General features: G+C 45.9%; 1 protein-coding gene across 9 annotated transcripts in view; it reads right to left on the minus strand.

Moving 5' to 3' along the window:
• Positions 1 to 12,902, minus strand: part of DLG2 (discs large MAGUK scaffold protein 2) — a 1,666,258-nt gene that overhangs the window by 546,663 nt on the left and 1,106,693 nt on the right. For all 9 annotated transcript variants that reach the window (XM_073661710.1, XM_073661711.1, XM_073661715.1 and 6 more), the window contains one exon: positions 7,381 to 7,505. In XM_073661710.1, the coding sequence (XP_073517811.1) occupies positions 7,381 to 7,505 (125 nt within the window). The remainder of the gene's footprint in view (positions 1 to 7,380; positions 7,506 to 12,902) is intronic.

Genomic DNA, 12,902 nt, shown 5'->3' on the forward strand with positions numbered 1-12,902 from the left:
AGCTTAAAACGGTTGGTAGGGTGATTTTAACCAATCATCAAGCTTTTACTCTCCCCAGGATGACACAGGGGTAGAAAAGTCGTTTCGGATCCATGATTTGTTCATCTTTATGAACGTGAGTCTGTCTACATTATCAGTGGAGAGCCGCGTGCGCTTATCTGTCAGCACACCACCAGCAGCGCTGAACACACGTTCAGACAGAACGCTGGCTGCGGGGCATGACAAGATCTCCAAGGCGTAAGTGGCTAGCTCCGGCCATTTATCCAGATTGGAAGCCCAAAAAGAGCAAGGGTCCAGTGACACAGTCGTGGCTTCAATGTTTACTTGGAGATACTCCTGTACCATCGTCTCTAGGCGTTGACTATGTGTCAGACTTCTTGTCTCCTGTGGCCTTGCAAAGGATGGGCTAAAAAAGTGGTGAAATGATTCCGCAAAATTGATGTTACCAGCAGATACTGTGGTTCTGTTACGGTTTGAGTGCTGAACACTTGACGGTCCCACGGTTGGCAAGTTGGAACTGTGAGATTCACTACGTGCACCACTGGTATTTTGTGGAAAAGCACATGTAAGATTCTGCAACAGTCTCTGCTGATACTCCTGCATGCGTGCATCCCTTTCTATGGCAGGAATAATTTCTGCAAATTTACTTTTGTACCGGGGATCTAACAGTGTGGCAACCCAGTAGTCAGGATTATTTCTAATTCTCACAATTCGAGGGTCATGTTGCTGGTAGTGCAGCAAGAAGGCACTCATGTGTGTTGCGCATCCAGGAGCACCAAGTCCCTGTTGTGTTGGTGGCGAGGTAGCAATCATGCTTCCTTCCTCTGTCCTCTCCCCCCAACCTCGCACAACAGAAATGTGATCAAGGTCTCCCTCATCTGATGAGTCTTCCATCAGTTCGTCCTCCACTTCTTCCTGGGCTCCTGCACCTTCCTCACTAGTTTGGCTGCTACCATGCGCCCTGGTAAAATCATCTCCCCCACCCTCACATGCCTGCCGCCTTGGTGCTGCCGACCGTCTGGACGTTGCAGATGTTAGCCCTTCCGCATACAACTCCTCCTCCTCTACTTCCTCCACCTCCTCTTGTGCCACCACCTGACTCCGAATTCTGTTTAACATGTGCTCCAGCATGTAAATCACCGGAATAGTCATGCTGATAATGGCATCGTCAGCACTAAACATCTTCGTCGCCATTTCAAAACTGTGCAGAAGGGTGCATAGGTCCCTGATCTGAGACCACTCCTCCAGCGTGATTTGCCCCACCTCTGAATCTCGTTGGCCCAGGCTATACGTCAGAACGTATTGCACCAGGGCTTGTCGGTGCTGCCACAGTCGCTGCAACATGTGCAGAGTTGAATTCCACCGGGTAGGCACATCGCATTTTAGCCGGTGAAGTGGCAGGCCCAACGACTTCTGTAGAGATGTAAGTCGCTGAGCTGCGGGATGCGAACGGCGGAAGTGAGCACACAGCGACCGTGCCCTCTGCAGAAGGCCATCTAGTCTGGGATAGTGGGCTAAAAATTGCTGGACAACCAGGTTCAACACGTGAGCCATACAAGGCACGTGTGTGACATTGCCCCGGCGAAGGGCCGCACCCAGGTTTGCAGCATTGTCGCACACGGCCTTCCCTGGTTTCAGGTCCAGTGGAGACAACCATTCATGAAATTGGTTCTCCAGAGCTGACCACAACTCCTCAGCTGTGTGACTCACATTTCCCAGACATTTCAATGTAAAAACCGCCTGATGACGTTGAGCCCTACTGCCAGCATAGTAAGGAGGTGTGCAGGATCCCTTCTGCGCAGTTAGAAAGCTTGTGGCATGACCAGACAGGCTTTGGGTGCAGGTGGAAGACCGAGAGGAGGTTGAGGAGGCAGAAGCAGTGGAGGAAAAATGACATAAAGAGGATTGACGCACAACTCGTGGGGACGGCAAGACTTGGACAGCAGCCCCTTGTCCTGCTGTCACCATAGTTACCCAGTGCCCAGTCAGCGACATGTAACGCCCCTGTCCATGCCTACTCGTCCAAGTGTCTGTGGTGAAATGCACCCTGTCACACACAGAGTTTCTCAAAGAAGCGGTGATGTTGTGTGCGACATGCTGGTGGAGCGCAGGCACACCTTTCTTTGAGAAGTAGTGCCGACTGGGCATCTGGTACTGGGGCACTGCGACGGACATAAGGTCTCGAAAATCCTCTGTGTCCACCAGGCGGAAAGGCAGCATTTCTGTAGCCAAGAGCTTGCAGATGGTGAAATTCAACCTCTTAGCTTTCTCATGGCTAGGAGGAAATGGTCTTTTACTTGTCCACATCTGAGGGACCGAGGGCTGGCTATTGTGCTTAGACGGGGTTGATAAGGGTGTCCCCGGCAAACTGACGGTCTGTGAGGAAGATGCAGGCGGACATGTTAGGTTGCCTTGATCCAAAGGTGGTGCTATCGATGTCGGACAGCGCTCAAGACCAGCTGGTGTTACCACCTCCAAAGAAAATGATGACCTGCCAATCACGCTGGCTGTTGCGGGTAAAGAGGTGGCAGGTCTGCGCCCCAAAACAGGTGTGACTGCTGTCCCCCCAGTCACAGAGGATGAAGAGGCCGCGGATGCACAAGATATGGCAGACGGTGGTTGGCCCGGCCGGCTAGACCGCATTGTAGCACACTGAGCTTCCCACTGCAACTTATGCTTCATGTCCATGTGCCGGTTCATGCATGAAGTACTCAAACTATGTATTTTTTGGCCTCTACTTAGCTTTTGCTGACAAATGTTACAGATAACACGAGTTGGGTCATCTTTATCGATCTGAAAAAATGCCCAGGCTATGCAAGGCTTAGCACCCATGCGACCTGAAGAGCCACCACGACTTGTGGTGAGAGGCAGAGTTGTGTTTGAGGATGCAGTTGTTGACGTGCTTCCAGTACTACGTCTCTGTCCAGAAAGGCGCAACCTGACCTCGTCGTCACTAGCATCTTCCTCCACCTCCTCTGCTGACCTCATCTCTTGGCTGACTGTGGGTTGACAGTAAGTGGGATCTCCGACCTCATCATCATCACCCTGTGCGTTATCACACCCGTCGTCCTCAGAGCCAACCTGTTCCTGCCCTGACAAAAAACTAAAGTTGTCGCTCCAATCAGGTATTTGAGTCTTATCATCGTCTTCCTCATTGTCTCCACCAACAGGAGTTACAGTTTGGGAATGAGGGTCTACATTATGGTCAGAACCTTCTGCGTCTGGTCCTGGATCCGACTCATAAAGATTCTGGGCATCAGTGCAGATCATTTCCTCGTCTGGATTCACAGAAGCGCTGGAGTCGACCTCTGATTCCCAGGCTATAGTATGAGTAAACAGCTCTGCAGACTCAACCATCTGTTCTACCTCATACTCAGACGGGCAGCTGGAGATTTGGGAGCTGTGAGGAAGCAAGTGCGATTTGGGTGACACCTTTGAGGACTGGAGTATTTGTGATGTTGAAGTTGATGTGGAGGAGAGCCCACTTAAAGGAGCACTTGATATCCGTTGAAGCACCTGCTGTTTTTGTGCCTCATCTGGAATTTGTAGCGATTGGCGTGGCCGTAAGAAAGGGATCTTATCACATTGTCCGCTAAAAGAAGTAGACATTTTAGTTTGGCTGGAAGATGGTCTTTCTTCTGCACCTACCCCACGGACACAACCTTTTTTCCCCTTCCCAACACGCCTATTCCCCTTTCCACCAGCAGCAGGCCTTTTTCCACTCATTTTGGTGGTTAACTAATTCACAACTCTGGAGTTGTTTGCACAAAAAAACAATGGATGGTAACCGAGCAGAGCTGAGTGGCCAAACTGTGGTATTAGGCCAAAACTATTGGCTGGGTTAGATGCAGAAAAAAATTATTTTTAATTTGCAACCTGATGGAGGTCAGTATAGATGGACTAATAGACCAAGTCCCACACACCGCTAGAAGCCCAAATATTTTTTCAGAGCTAGATGCAGAAATTTTTTTTATTCAATTTGCAACCTGATGGAGGTCAGTATAGATGGACTAATAGACCAAGTCCCACACACTGCTAGAAGCCCAAATATTTTTTCAGAGCTAGATGCAGAAAAAAATTATTTTTAATTTGCAACCTGATGGAGGTCAGTATAGATGGACTAATAGACCAAGTCCCAAACACTGCTAGAAGCCCAAATATTTTTTCAGAGCTAGATGCAGAAAAAAATTATTTTTAATTTGCAACCTGATGGAGGTCAGTATAGATGGACTAATAGAACAAGTCCCACACGCTGCTAGAAGCCCAAATATTTTTTCAGAGATAAATGAAGAAAAAAATTATTTTTAATTTGCAACCTGATGGAGGCCAGTATAGATGGACTAATAGACCAAGTCCCACACACCGCTAGAAGCCCAAATATTTTTTCAGAGCTAGATGCAGAAATTTTTTTTATTCAATTTGCAACCTGATGGAGGTCAGTATAGATGGACTAATAGACCAAGTCCCACACACTGCTAGAAGCCCAAATATTTTTTCAGAGCTAGATGCAGAAAAAAATTATTTTTAATTTGCAACCTGATGGAGGTCAGTATAGATGGACTAATAGAACAAGTCCCACACACTGCTAGAAGCCCAAATATTTTTTCAGAGATAAATGAAGAAAAAAATTATTTTTAATTTGCAACCTGATGGAGGTCAGTATAGATGGACTAATAGACCAAGTCCCACACACTGCTAGAAGCCCAAATATTTTTTCAGAGCTAGATGCAGAAAAAAATTATTTTTAATTTGCAACCTGATGGAGGTCAGTATAGATGGACTAATAGACCAAGTCCCACACACTGCTAGAAGCCCAAATATTTTTTCAGAGCTAGATGCAGAAAAAAATTATTTTTAATTTGCAACCTGATGGAGGTCAGTATAGATGGACTAATAGAATGATGCTATGCCCAAAGGATTTTACTTCACTAGGTGCAGTAAAAAAATTGGTATTCTATACACAGGTGGTATATCTTGCAACACAGATAGGCTACTCCACTGACTAACACACTCTGCAATAGGCCAAAAAGGATTAGCTTTGCTAGATTCAGCCAAATGCTGTGAAAAAAACTTGCACAGCACTGGCACAGACCTGCCTGGCAAAAACTGATAGGAACTCATGTAACCTAGTCCTGAAAAGGACTCCAATTACAATTAGTCTTTACTCCCACAATCTATCTATTTAAGAGCACAGACCTGCCTGATAAAAGTCGTAGGAAATGCTGTAACCTAGTCCTTAAAAGGACTGCAATCACAACTATTCCCTACTCCCAAGCTATCTGTATATTTGTGCGAAAATTGGCTTGAAATTAACAAGGTATAGCGCACACAGCAACAGCGGTGCCGTCTAACACGCAGCTGCAGCAGTGAGAAAATGGTGGCGACGGGGAAAATGGCTTGGTCTTATAGGGCAAGGACATGTGACATACACTGCCAATCACACATGCCCTTGCTTGTGTGAAAAAAAGCACTTCGCTCCGTGTGTGCGCTGCTGATAGGCTGACAGACTGCACCTCCCCACTGCAAATGCGGGAAAGAGAAAAAAAAATGGAGATCTTCATTGTTCCTGCAGAGATCCATCCCCTGCCCCTCCCCCCGCCCCGCTGTACACTCAAACTGCGTATTAACATTAATTTTCATCATTACTGAGAAAAAATCCAGTTATGATTTTGGTGCACGAACAGTTATCGAACATAACCTCGAACAGCCGAATTTTTCTCAAATTGTTCGTGTTCGCCGATCGGCTCGAACACCGCCCAAAACAGCTCGAATTTGAGATTGGCGAACAGTTCGAGTAGAACAACGCTCATCTCTACTCATCACTACTCAGCACATCTTTTCCCATGTTATACAGCAAAGCTGTTAAGTCAGCTACGGAGAGCCGGAAGCAAAAATTGAATGTGTCTACTTTAGCGGTTGATGTGAGAACTGGAAAATATCGTTCTTATATTATTAAAATATCTAGATAGACAGTGCAGCAGGGTGTGTAATCATTGTGAATTATCCACTACAAAATTGTATTTTAGAAATTGGCAGATATTGGTCTTCCAGCAAGGAACACAACTGATTGGCTGCATTACTACCGTCAGTGTCCTAACTCTCCTGGCTCAGATGAAACATCAAGGCTGCAGCCAATCAGTGGCCACTTGATGTGCACAATTGGAAGAGGCAGCGAGGAGACCGGTGGCAGACACGGTCAGCAGTGCAATGGAATGGTGGGGGTCCAGTAGGTGAGTTTTTTTTTTTCACTTTTAAGGCCTCCATGGACCCATTTGTGCAAAATATTATATAGCTGACCACCCCTTAATTTACAGAAAAGTGTTCATAGACTAAAACATTCTCAACAGACAATGGAGGAAAACCCATCATCTACAGATCAAAGAGCGGCCGGTGAGAGGCATACAGAAACGTATGTGTGCATATAATGTATATTGTTACTATCCTACCTGATCTATCCCTCTAGCAGCACAATAGAGCTGTCATTAATTTGCCACCCTCCAATTATAATAAAATTACTCTGCTCATACTGCCCCAGTCTATACAGTAAAGCTGACAAGTAAGTTGCAGGAAACCAGAAGTGTACATTATGCCTTCTCTGCTCTACTGGCCAGAATTAGTACTGCACGTTGTTTTTTATATGAATAATGAAAAATAACATGCAAATAAAAAAATGCAGCATATGTTTACAATGAAAACCTCATTCCCAAGTTACAATGAAAACCTCACAAGCCCTGTCATTACCAAGTTACAATTATATATTCTAGAAATTCTAATGAGAACATAAAGATATAATGACAGGTTGGAATAAAATGTTTTTACATAGTCGAAATTAAGGATAAGGGCGCTTTGGTAGATTTCTGAAATCATTTGCATTTCTTATACTTTGGTTTCAGGTTTAATGATTAATAATAACACGAGTTGTGCTACGATCATTAATATGGTTCAAAGTAAACTGCAAGATAGATGGAAAGGGAATAATTATATACAGATCATTGACTTTAACTGAGGTCACGAGCGAGTGACAGACAATTGCTGTTGCTTATGATGCAAAGTCCTCCCTTATATTTTCTTCAATTTGGTTACAGAGGCAAATTCTTACGATGCATACTCAATACATTATCACAGTATGCTGGCAAAATTACAGGCTGTAATTGACATCACACCCACTGGGTGGCCACTTATAGATACAATAAACATAAACATCTCCTGGCAGAGCATTCTAAAATCATGTTTTTTTTAAAGCTGGTCAGCTCACTCTACAAATCTTGTTGAGCCAAGAGGAAAGATAAGGAATGACACATTTGTACATCTGTATACTGATAAGCAACCCCACATATGACTGACATTAAAGTTTAGAGAGCGTCAAACAAAAACTCTTACCTGAGTCTTCCATCTTCTGCTGCTGCTCCTCCTGGTATAATCTTTGTTATAAATATTCCTGGGTCATCCCCTACATGAGGGTTATCTATTCCTCCAGCGATACTAAAGCCAAGACCTGAATTTCCCTATAAATAAAAAAAAAAATCAATGAATCGATCACAATACATCACAATAAAGGCTCTGTGCTGTTCCAGCTAATATAAGGGTTATCTACCTACCAGAATCTGCATTAGCAGTTTTAGATTTGTTGCACACTTTTTTTTGCTTCTGTTGTCACCATAATACATTTTTCCTGTTATTCCTGCTATTTTTTGAGCTCATATCCTTCAGTACCCTCTTGTTCTGTATAGAAATGCATCTCTGAGCTGGGGAGATGATTTTCCATTGATCTCTTTCACTGAATTTTTCAAGATATATTCAATAAATTATCTAAGAATTTGTCCATTGCATCTTCCTCACTGGATTGTCTACATAGGCCTAGCTAGAGAAATCAGGATAGGGAGTTCTCTATCTTCACGTTCCCCATAGTTCTATCATACATAAAAACAATACAAAAGTCTATAAAATATGATAAACTCTGAAAAACTGCATTGTCCAATATAGGACATTAAAAGCCTAAAAACCACGACACAGTATTTCACATGTTAGAGCAGCAGTTTGTGCTCAAGAGCTGCTCTTCCTTCAGTAACACCAACACGGGGAGAACATACAAACTCCTTGCAGATCTTGTCCTTACTAACTACTGAGCCACCGTGCTGCCAAGTTGCCCGGCAAAATCCAGTGACATCATCACCTAAGACTTTTAAAAGGCAGACTCAGACATCCATGTGTGTCTAAAGCATTGAGAAAGCTTTGTTTTCAGTTACCGTGTGCATTGGATTTTGCATCACCAACCAGTTCTCTAAGATAACAATCATCTCAGCAAATTCCTGTTTGTTTCTTCAATCTGCATTAACTTTCTGGCTCAGTCCTGCAGCTAACCGTTCGTCTGCTGTAAGCATAACAAGCTCTTCTATGGAGTTGTCCACACTAGATGCTGCTGCAACACAATGTATCTACCCTAGAAACATGTTTGTCTGTTCATCACTGCTTACAGCGGCTATCCAACTGTTTTCTGATTAATAGAGATGAGTGAACACGAAGTTAAAAGTTCGGCGTTCGTACTGGACAGTATGAGAGAGAGAATTTTTCACTTCCAAAGTCAGGGTCCCCATTGTTTTCAATGAAGTTCAGATTCTGGTACAAGTTCAAGTACCCGAACCGAATTTCCATGGGTCCGCTCATCCCTACTGATTAACCCTTCGTCTGCTGTAAGCATAATAAACTCTGCAGCTGTTCACAATACATTTGATGCAATTCCTGGACTTATTATACATTTTTAGTTCCAGTGCATGTCTACACTACTGGTAGATGGACTGGTAGGTCCATCTATATCTTCAGGTTTTTCCTGCTCCACTTGTCTGCTTGCCGTCCAGCAAATACTGATGTTCTGAGCCTAGCAGTACCGTGTGCACTCTGGTAAGTCCTGCATGTTGTACAATCACCTTTGGTTTGTGGTGTTCACCCTGAACTTTGGTTGAGAGAATGCACCAGGTGAGCGCATAACATAAATATCTTTCTTTTTATTAATCATCCTCTTTGAGAAGATTGTAATGACGTATAATAAAGCTGTGGGATTAGAAATCTGATATAAAGCTTTTCTATCTGAGTAGAATTAGTAGAACCGGACATTTTCTTCATCCCATAAATAAGACACAGAGGACGGTAGCAGCTGATAGAATCTCCAATAGATAATGCAGGTCTCACAAACAAAGCACCGCTCAGCGTCGCCCCATTAAAATGTTAATAAGCTGAGTTCCTGAGACTCAAGTTCAGGGTATTTTCATTCTAAACGAAAACAAAGATACGAATCTTCCCAAATTATCATCCAATTCATTGCACATTAGCCTTGCAGTCGTCTCAGCCTTGTTGTGTAAAGTATTGATTCTGCATGACTTATCCTCAGAGCTGCGTGGGCTGCAGACAGCTGATACACTCTCACGGTGTGTACAGAAGTCATCCTCGAAGAGAGAAATATGACTTGCGCACATATATGCAGATTTTTTACACCAAATGGCTGGGTGGATCTCAGGTGGATGGGAAAGACCGTGGGTGCAATATTTGGTGTCATTTTTGGCCATATACTTTGAATGACAGCTATTTCTCCAGTCCTGCCCCCATAAATATTTCAAGTAGTACTACTCTAGAAAACTATCTTAAATTGCTTGATGACTCGGTCCCAATATCTTTATTTTAGCACATGGGTTGGAGACAAGATTTTGTGTCACTAATATAAAAGGCTTTCCTCCTTCCTCACGAAGCCCCTGACCTCAAAATTACCATTGATGGAAGAGTATGTGACCAGACTTGTCCATCAGCCTGTTATGCACACGCCCGGACTGACTGGCGTGTGCGGGAGAAGTGGTTCCACTGGACCATGAACCGGAGAGTGCCTGGAGGGGTGTGACTAAGTATCTGGCCGATCCGACCAAGATGGCACGACGGCATACGACGCCAGTGCACCAGGGAGAAACCGGGCAGAGGGACCAGGTGCTACTCCAGGTCAAACTCCGGACACTGGGGTTGACCCACACAGGGATTACTGGAACAGGCAGGTTAGGCTGGCACAGACTGGTGGATATAAGCGAACACGGCAGGTATGCAGACGGGTGGATACAGGCGAATATGCAGGCAGGGAGGTACTGGCCGAAAGGACGGCCTGGAGCACAGAGAGGACAAGACCCAGTACAGACTGGGTCACAGAAACAGAACCGCAGATGCGGTAGCCAAACACAGCAGAGAGGGAACGCCCGAAGCGGTGGGCAAGAGCAGAGCAGGACGGGACTGCCGGAGCAGCGAGCACAAGCAGAGCAGGACAGGACTGCCGGAGCAGCGAGCAGATGCAGAGCAGGACGGGGCTGCCGGAGCAGCGAGCAGAAGCAGAGCAGGACAGGACTGCCGGAGCAGCGAGCAGAAGCAGAGCAGAAACCGCAGGAGCGGCAAGCAAGGCAAGAGCAGAGTGGAAACCGCAAGAGCGGTAAACAAGGCAGGAGCAGAGCGGAAACCGCAGAGCGGCTAAGAAGGCCGCAGCAGAGCGGAAACCGCAGAGCGGCAAACAAGGCAGGAGCAGAGCGGAAACCGCAGAGCGGTAAACAAGGCAGGAGCAGAGCGGAAACCGCAGAGCGGTAAACAAGGCAGGAGCAGAGCGGAAACCGCAGAGCGGTAAACAAGGCAGGAGCAGAGCGGAAACCGCAGAGCGGTAAACAAGGCAGGAGCAGAGCGGAAACCGCAGAGCGGTAAACAAGGCAGGAGCAGAGCGGAAACCGCAGAGCGGCTAAGAAGGCAGGAGCAGAGCGGAAACCGCAGAGCGGCAAACAAGGCAGGAGCAGAGCGGAAACCGCAGAGCGGCGAACAAGGCAGGAGCAGAGCAGAAACCGCAGAGCAGCAGACAAGGCAGGAGCAGAGCGGAAACCGCAGAGCGGCAGACAAGGCAGGGGGATAGGACTCTGTTCACAAAGAACAGACGGAGAAGGAAAGGCAGAACCAGAAGCACACACGGTACTTACAAAGAAGTAGCGAGCGTACACTAAATTCACAACAGAGGTACAAAGACGACGAGAAGGAATTTAGGAGCAAGTACAGACTCTGCAGAAAGACGCAGAAAACAGACAAAGAGGGAAAAGGGAGAAAAGGCAAAAGTAGAAACGAGGCACAGACAACTAGGAACCGAGGAACGGGAACAATTACAGCAAGGCTGGGACACAAACAGGACTCTGTTCAGACGGGAACAGATACCGCAAGGCACAGACAACTGGAAACAGAGAAACGGGAACAAATACAGCAAGGCTGGGACACAAACAGGACTCTGTTCAGACGGGAACAGATACCGCAAGGCACAGACAGGCAGATCTAGGAATACAGCCCCTAGAAGGCGAAAGAACAGGCTAAAAGCGTGTTCACAAGAACAGACCACAGTTCAGACACAGAACTGGAGAACAGGCAGGAAAACAGGATAGGACCTGGCACGTCAGAGACAAAAAGCCAACTGACAGGACACAATGTTCAGGCGCCATCTTGAGGAAGAAGGTGGTATAAATACCCAAAGATGGACAGCAATAGGCTGAAGGTGCAACAGGGGCGTGTCCGCAGCAGGTACAAGAAACAGGAAGTTCAGCGGGCGTCGCCCTATGCAGCCAAAACAGACAAACAGACAGCAAGGAGGGAAGCCAGAGAGACATTCTGGACAGGAGTTCAAGTGCGCGCTCTTGCACAGTGGGAGATGGACCACTATGCAAGGACGCCGCCAGGTATGTTACACAGCCTCATCCAATTGAAACACAGTCCACATGGGAACGTTGTTTCTCAATAGGAGGAGAATGATAGACTAGTCTGGTCACAATCTCCTCCATTTAAAAGTGCAGGAGGAGAACCTGCAATACGTATATACACTTGAAATTGCAATACCAAGGAGAAAAAGTCATGGAATTCTGAAAATCACGTGATGGAGGCATGTTGCTGATCTGCAATTTGTAAAAAAAAAGTGGAAACAAAAATTTTAAAACACCTCTATATATTCAGTAGAGTATGAGCGCCAACTGCATAAATCTCCACTCCTGTGTAATCACCGACCAATGAAATCCCAGATGTGCTTGATGGGAGACAAGAGCGGAGACGCTGCAGGCCATGGAATTACCTTTAGGTCACGCAGGCTGCTTTGTCATGTTGAAAAACGGCTCCTGGGACACTTTGGAGAAATGGTCGCACCACTGGGTCCACCCCCAATTCAATGTAAGGCCGAGCTGTTAGTGCACCTGGAATGAAGACTAAAGGAATCCTCTACCGTACATTTTGCCACATCACACTTTAAAATCGAATGTAGTAACCCTGTAATGTTCCCTCGTGAAGCCTTCTTCATGGGATGGCCCAAGTGGTCTCCATATGGAGACCGAAGACTGGAATGACATAATGGAGGCTGGAACTGATGTCTATCCTCCTTAGTGATGAGCCCGCTTTTGTCTTGAATGCAATGATAACTGGAGATTAGTATGAAGACCATGAGGGCAACATGAAGAGGACTTCATGAGTGAAGGTTACATCAGTCCTACTCTCGGGATTATGGTGTTGAGTGACATAATATATAGTAGGCGGACCCCTCTGGTCTTCATTCCAGATACACTAACAGTGCGGAGTTACATTAATTGGTGGTGGAACCAGTGGTGCGGCCATTTCTCCAAAGTGTCCTTCTTCGTGGGGTTACCCTCATGGTCTCCAGATGGCGGCCGAAGAATGGAATGGAGGCCGGAACTGATGTCCATCCTCTTAAGCGATGAGCCCATTTTTGTCTTGAATGCAATGATAACTGGAGATTGGTATGAAGACCATGAGGGCAACATGAAGAGGCTTCAGGAGGGAAGGTTACATCAGTCCTATTCCCGGGATTATGGTGTTGGGTGACATAATATATGGTAGGCGGACCCCTCTAG

Source organism: Phyllobates terribilis, unplaced genomic scaffold (assembly GCF_046119375.1).
Source record: "Phyllobates terribilis strain yellow unplaced genomic scaffold, ASM4611937v1 Scaffold_2__4_contigs__length_985480577, whole genome shotgun sequence".
NCBI classification, from domain to species: Eukaryota; Metazoa; Chordata; class Amphibia; order Anura; family Dendrobatidae; genus Phyllobates; species Phyllobates terribilis.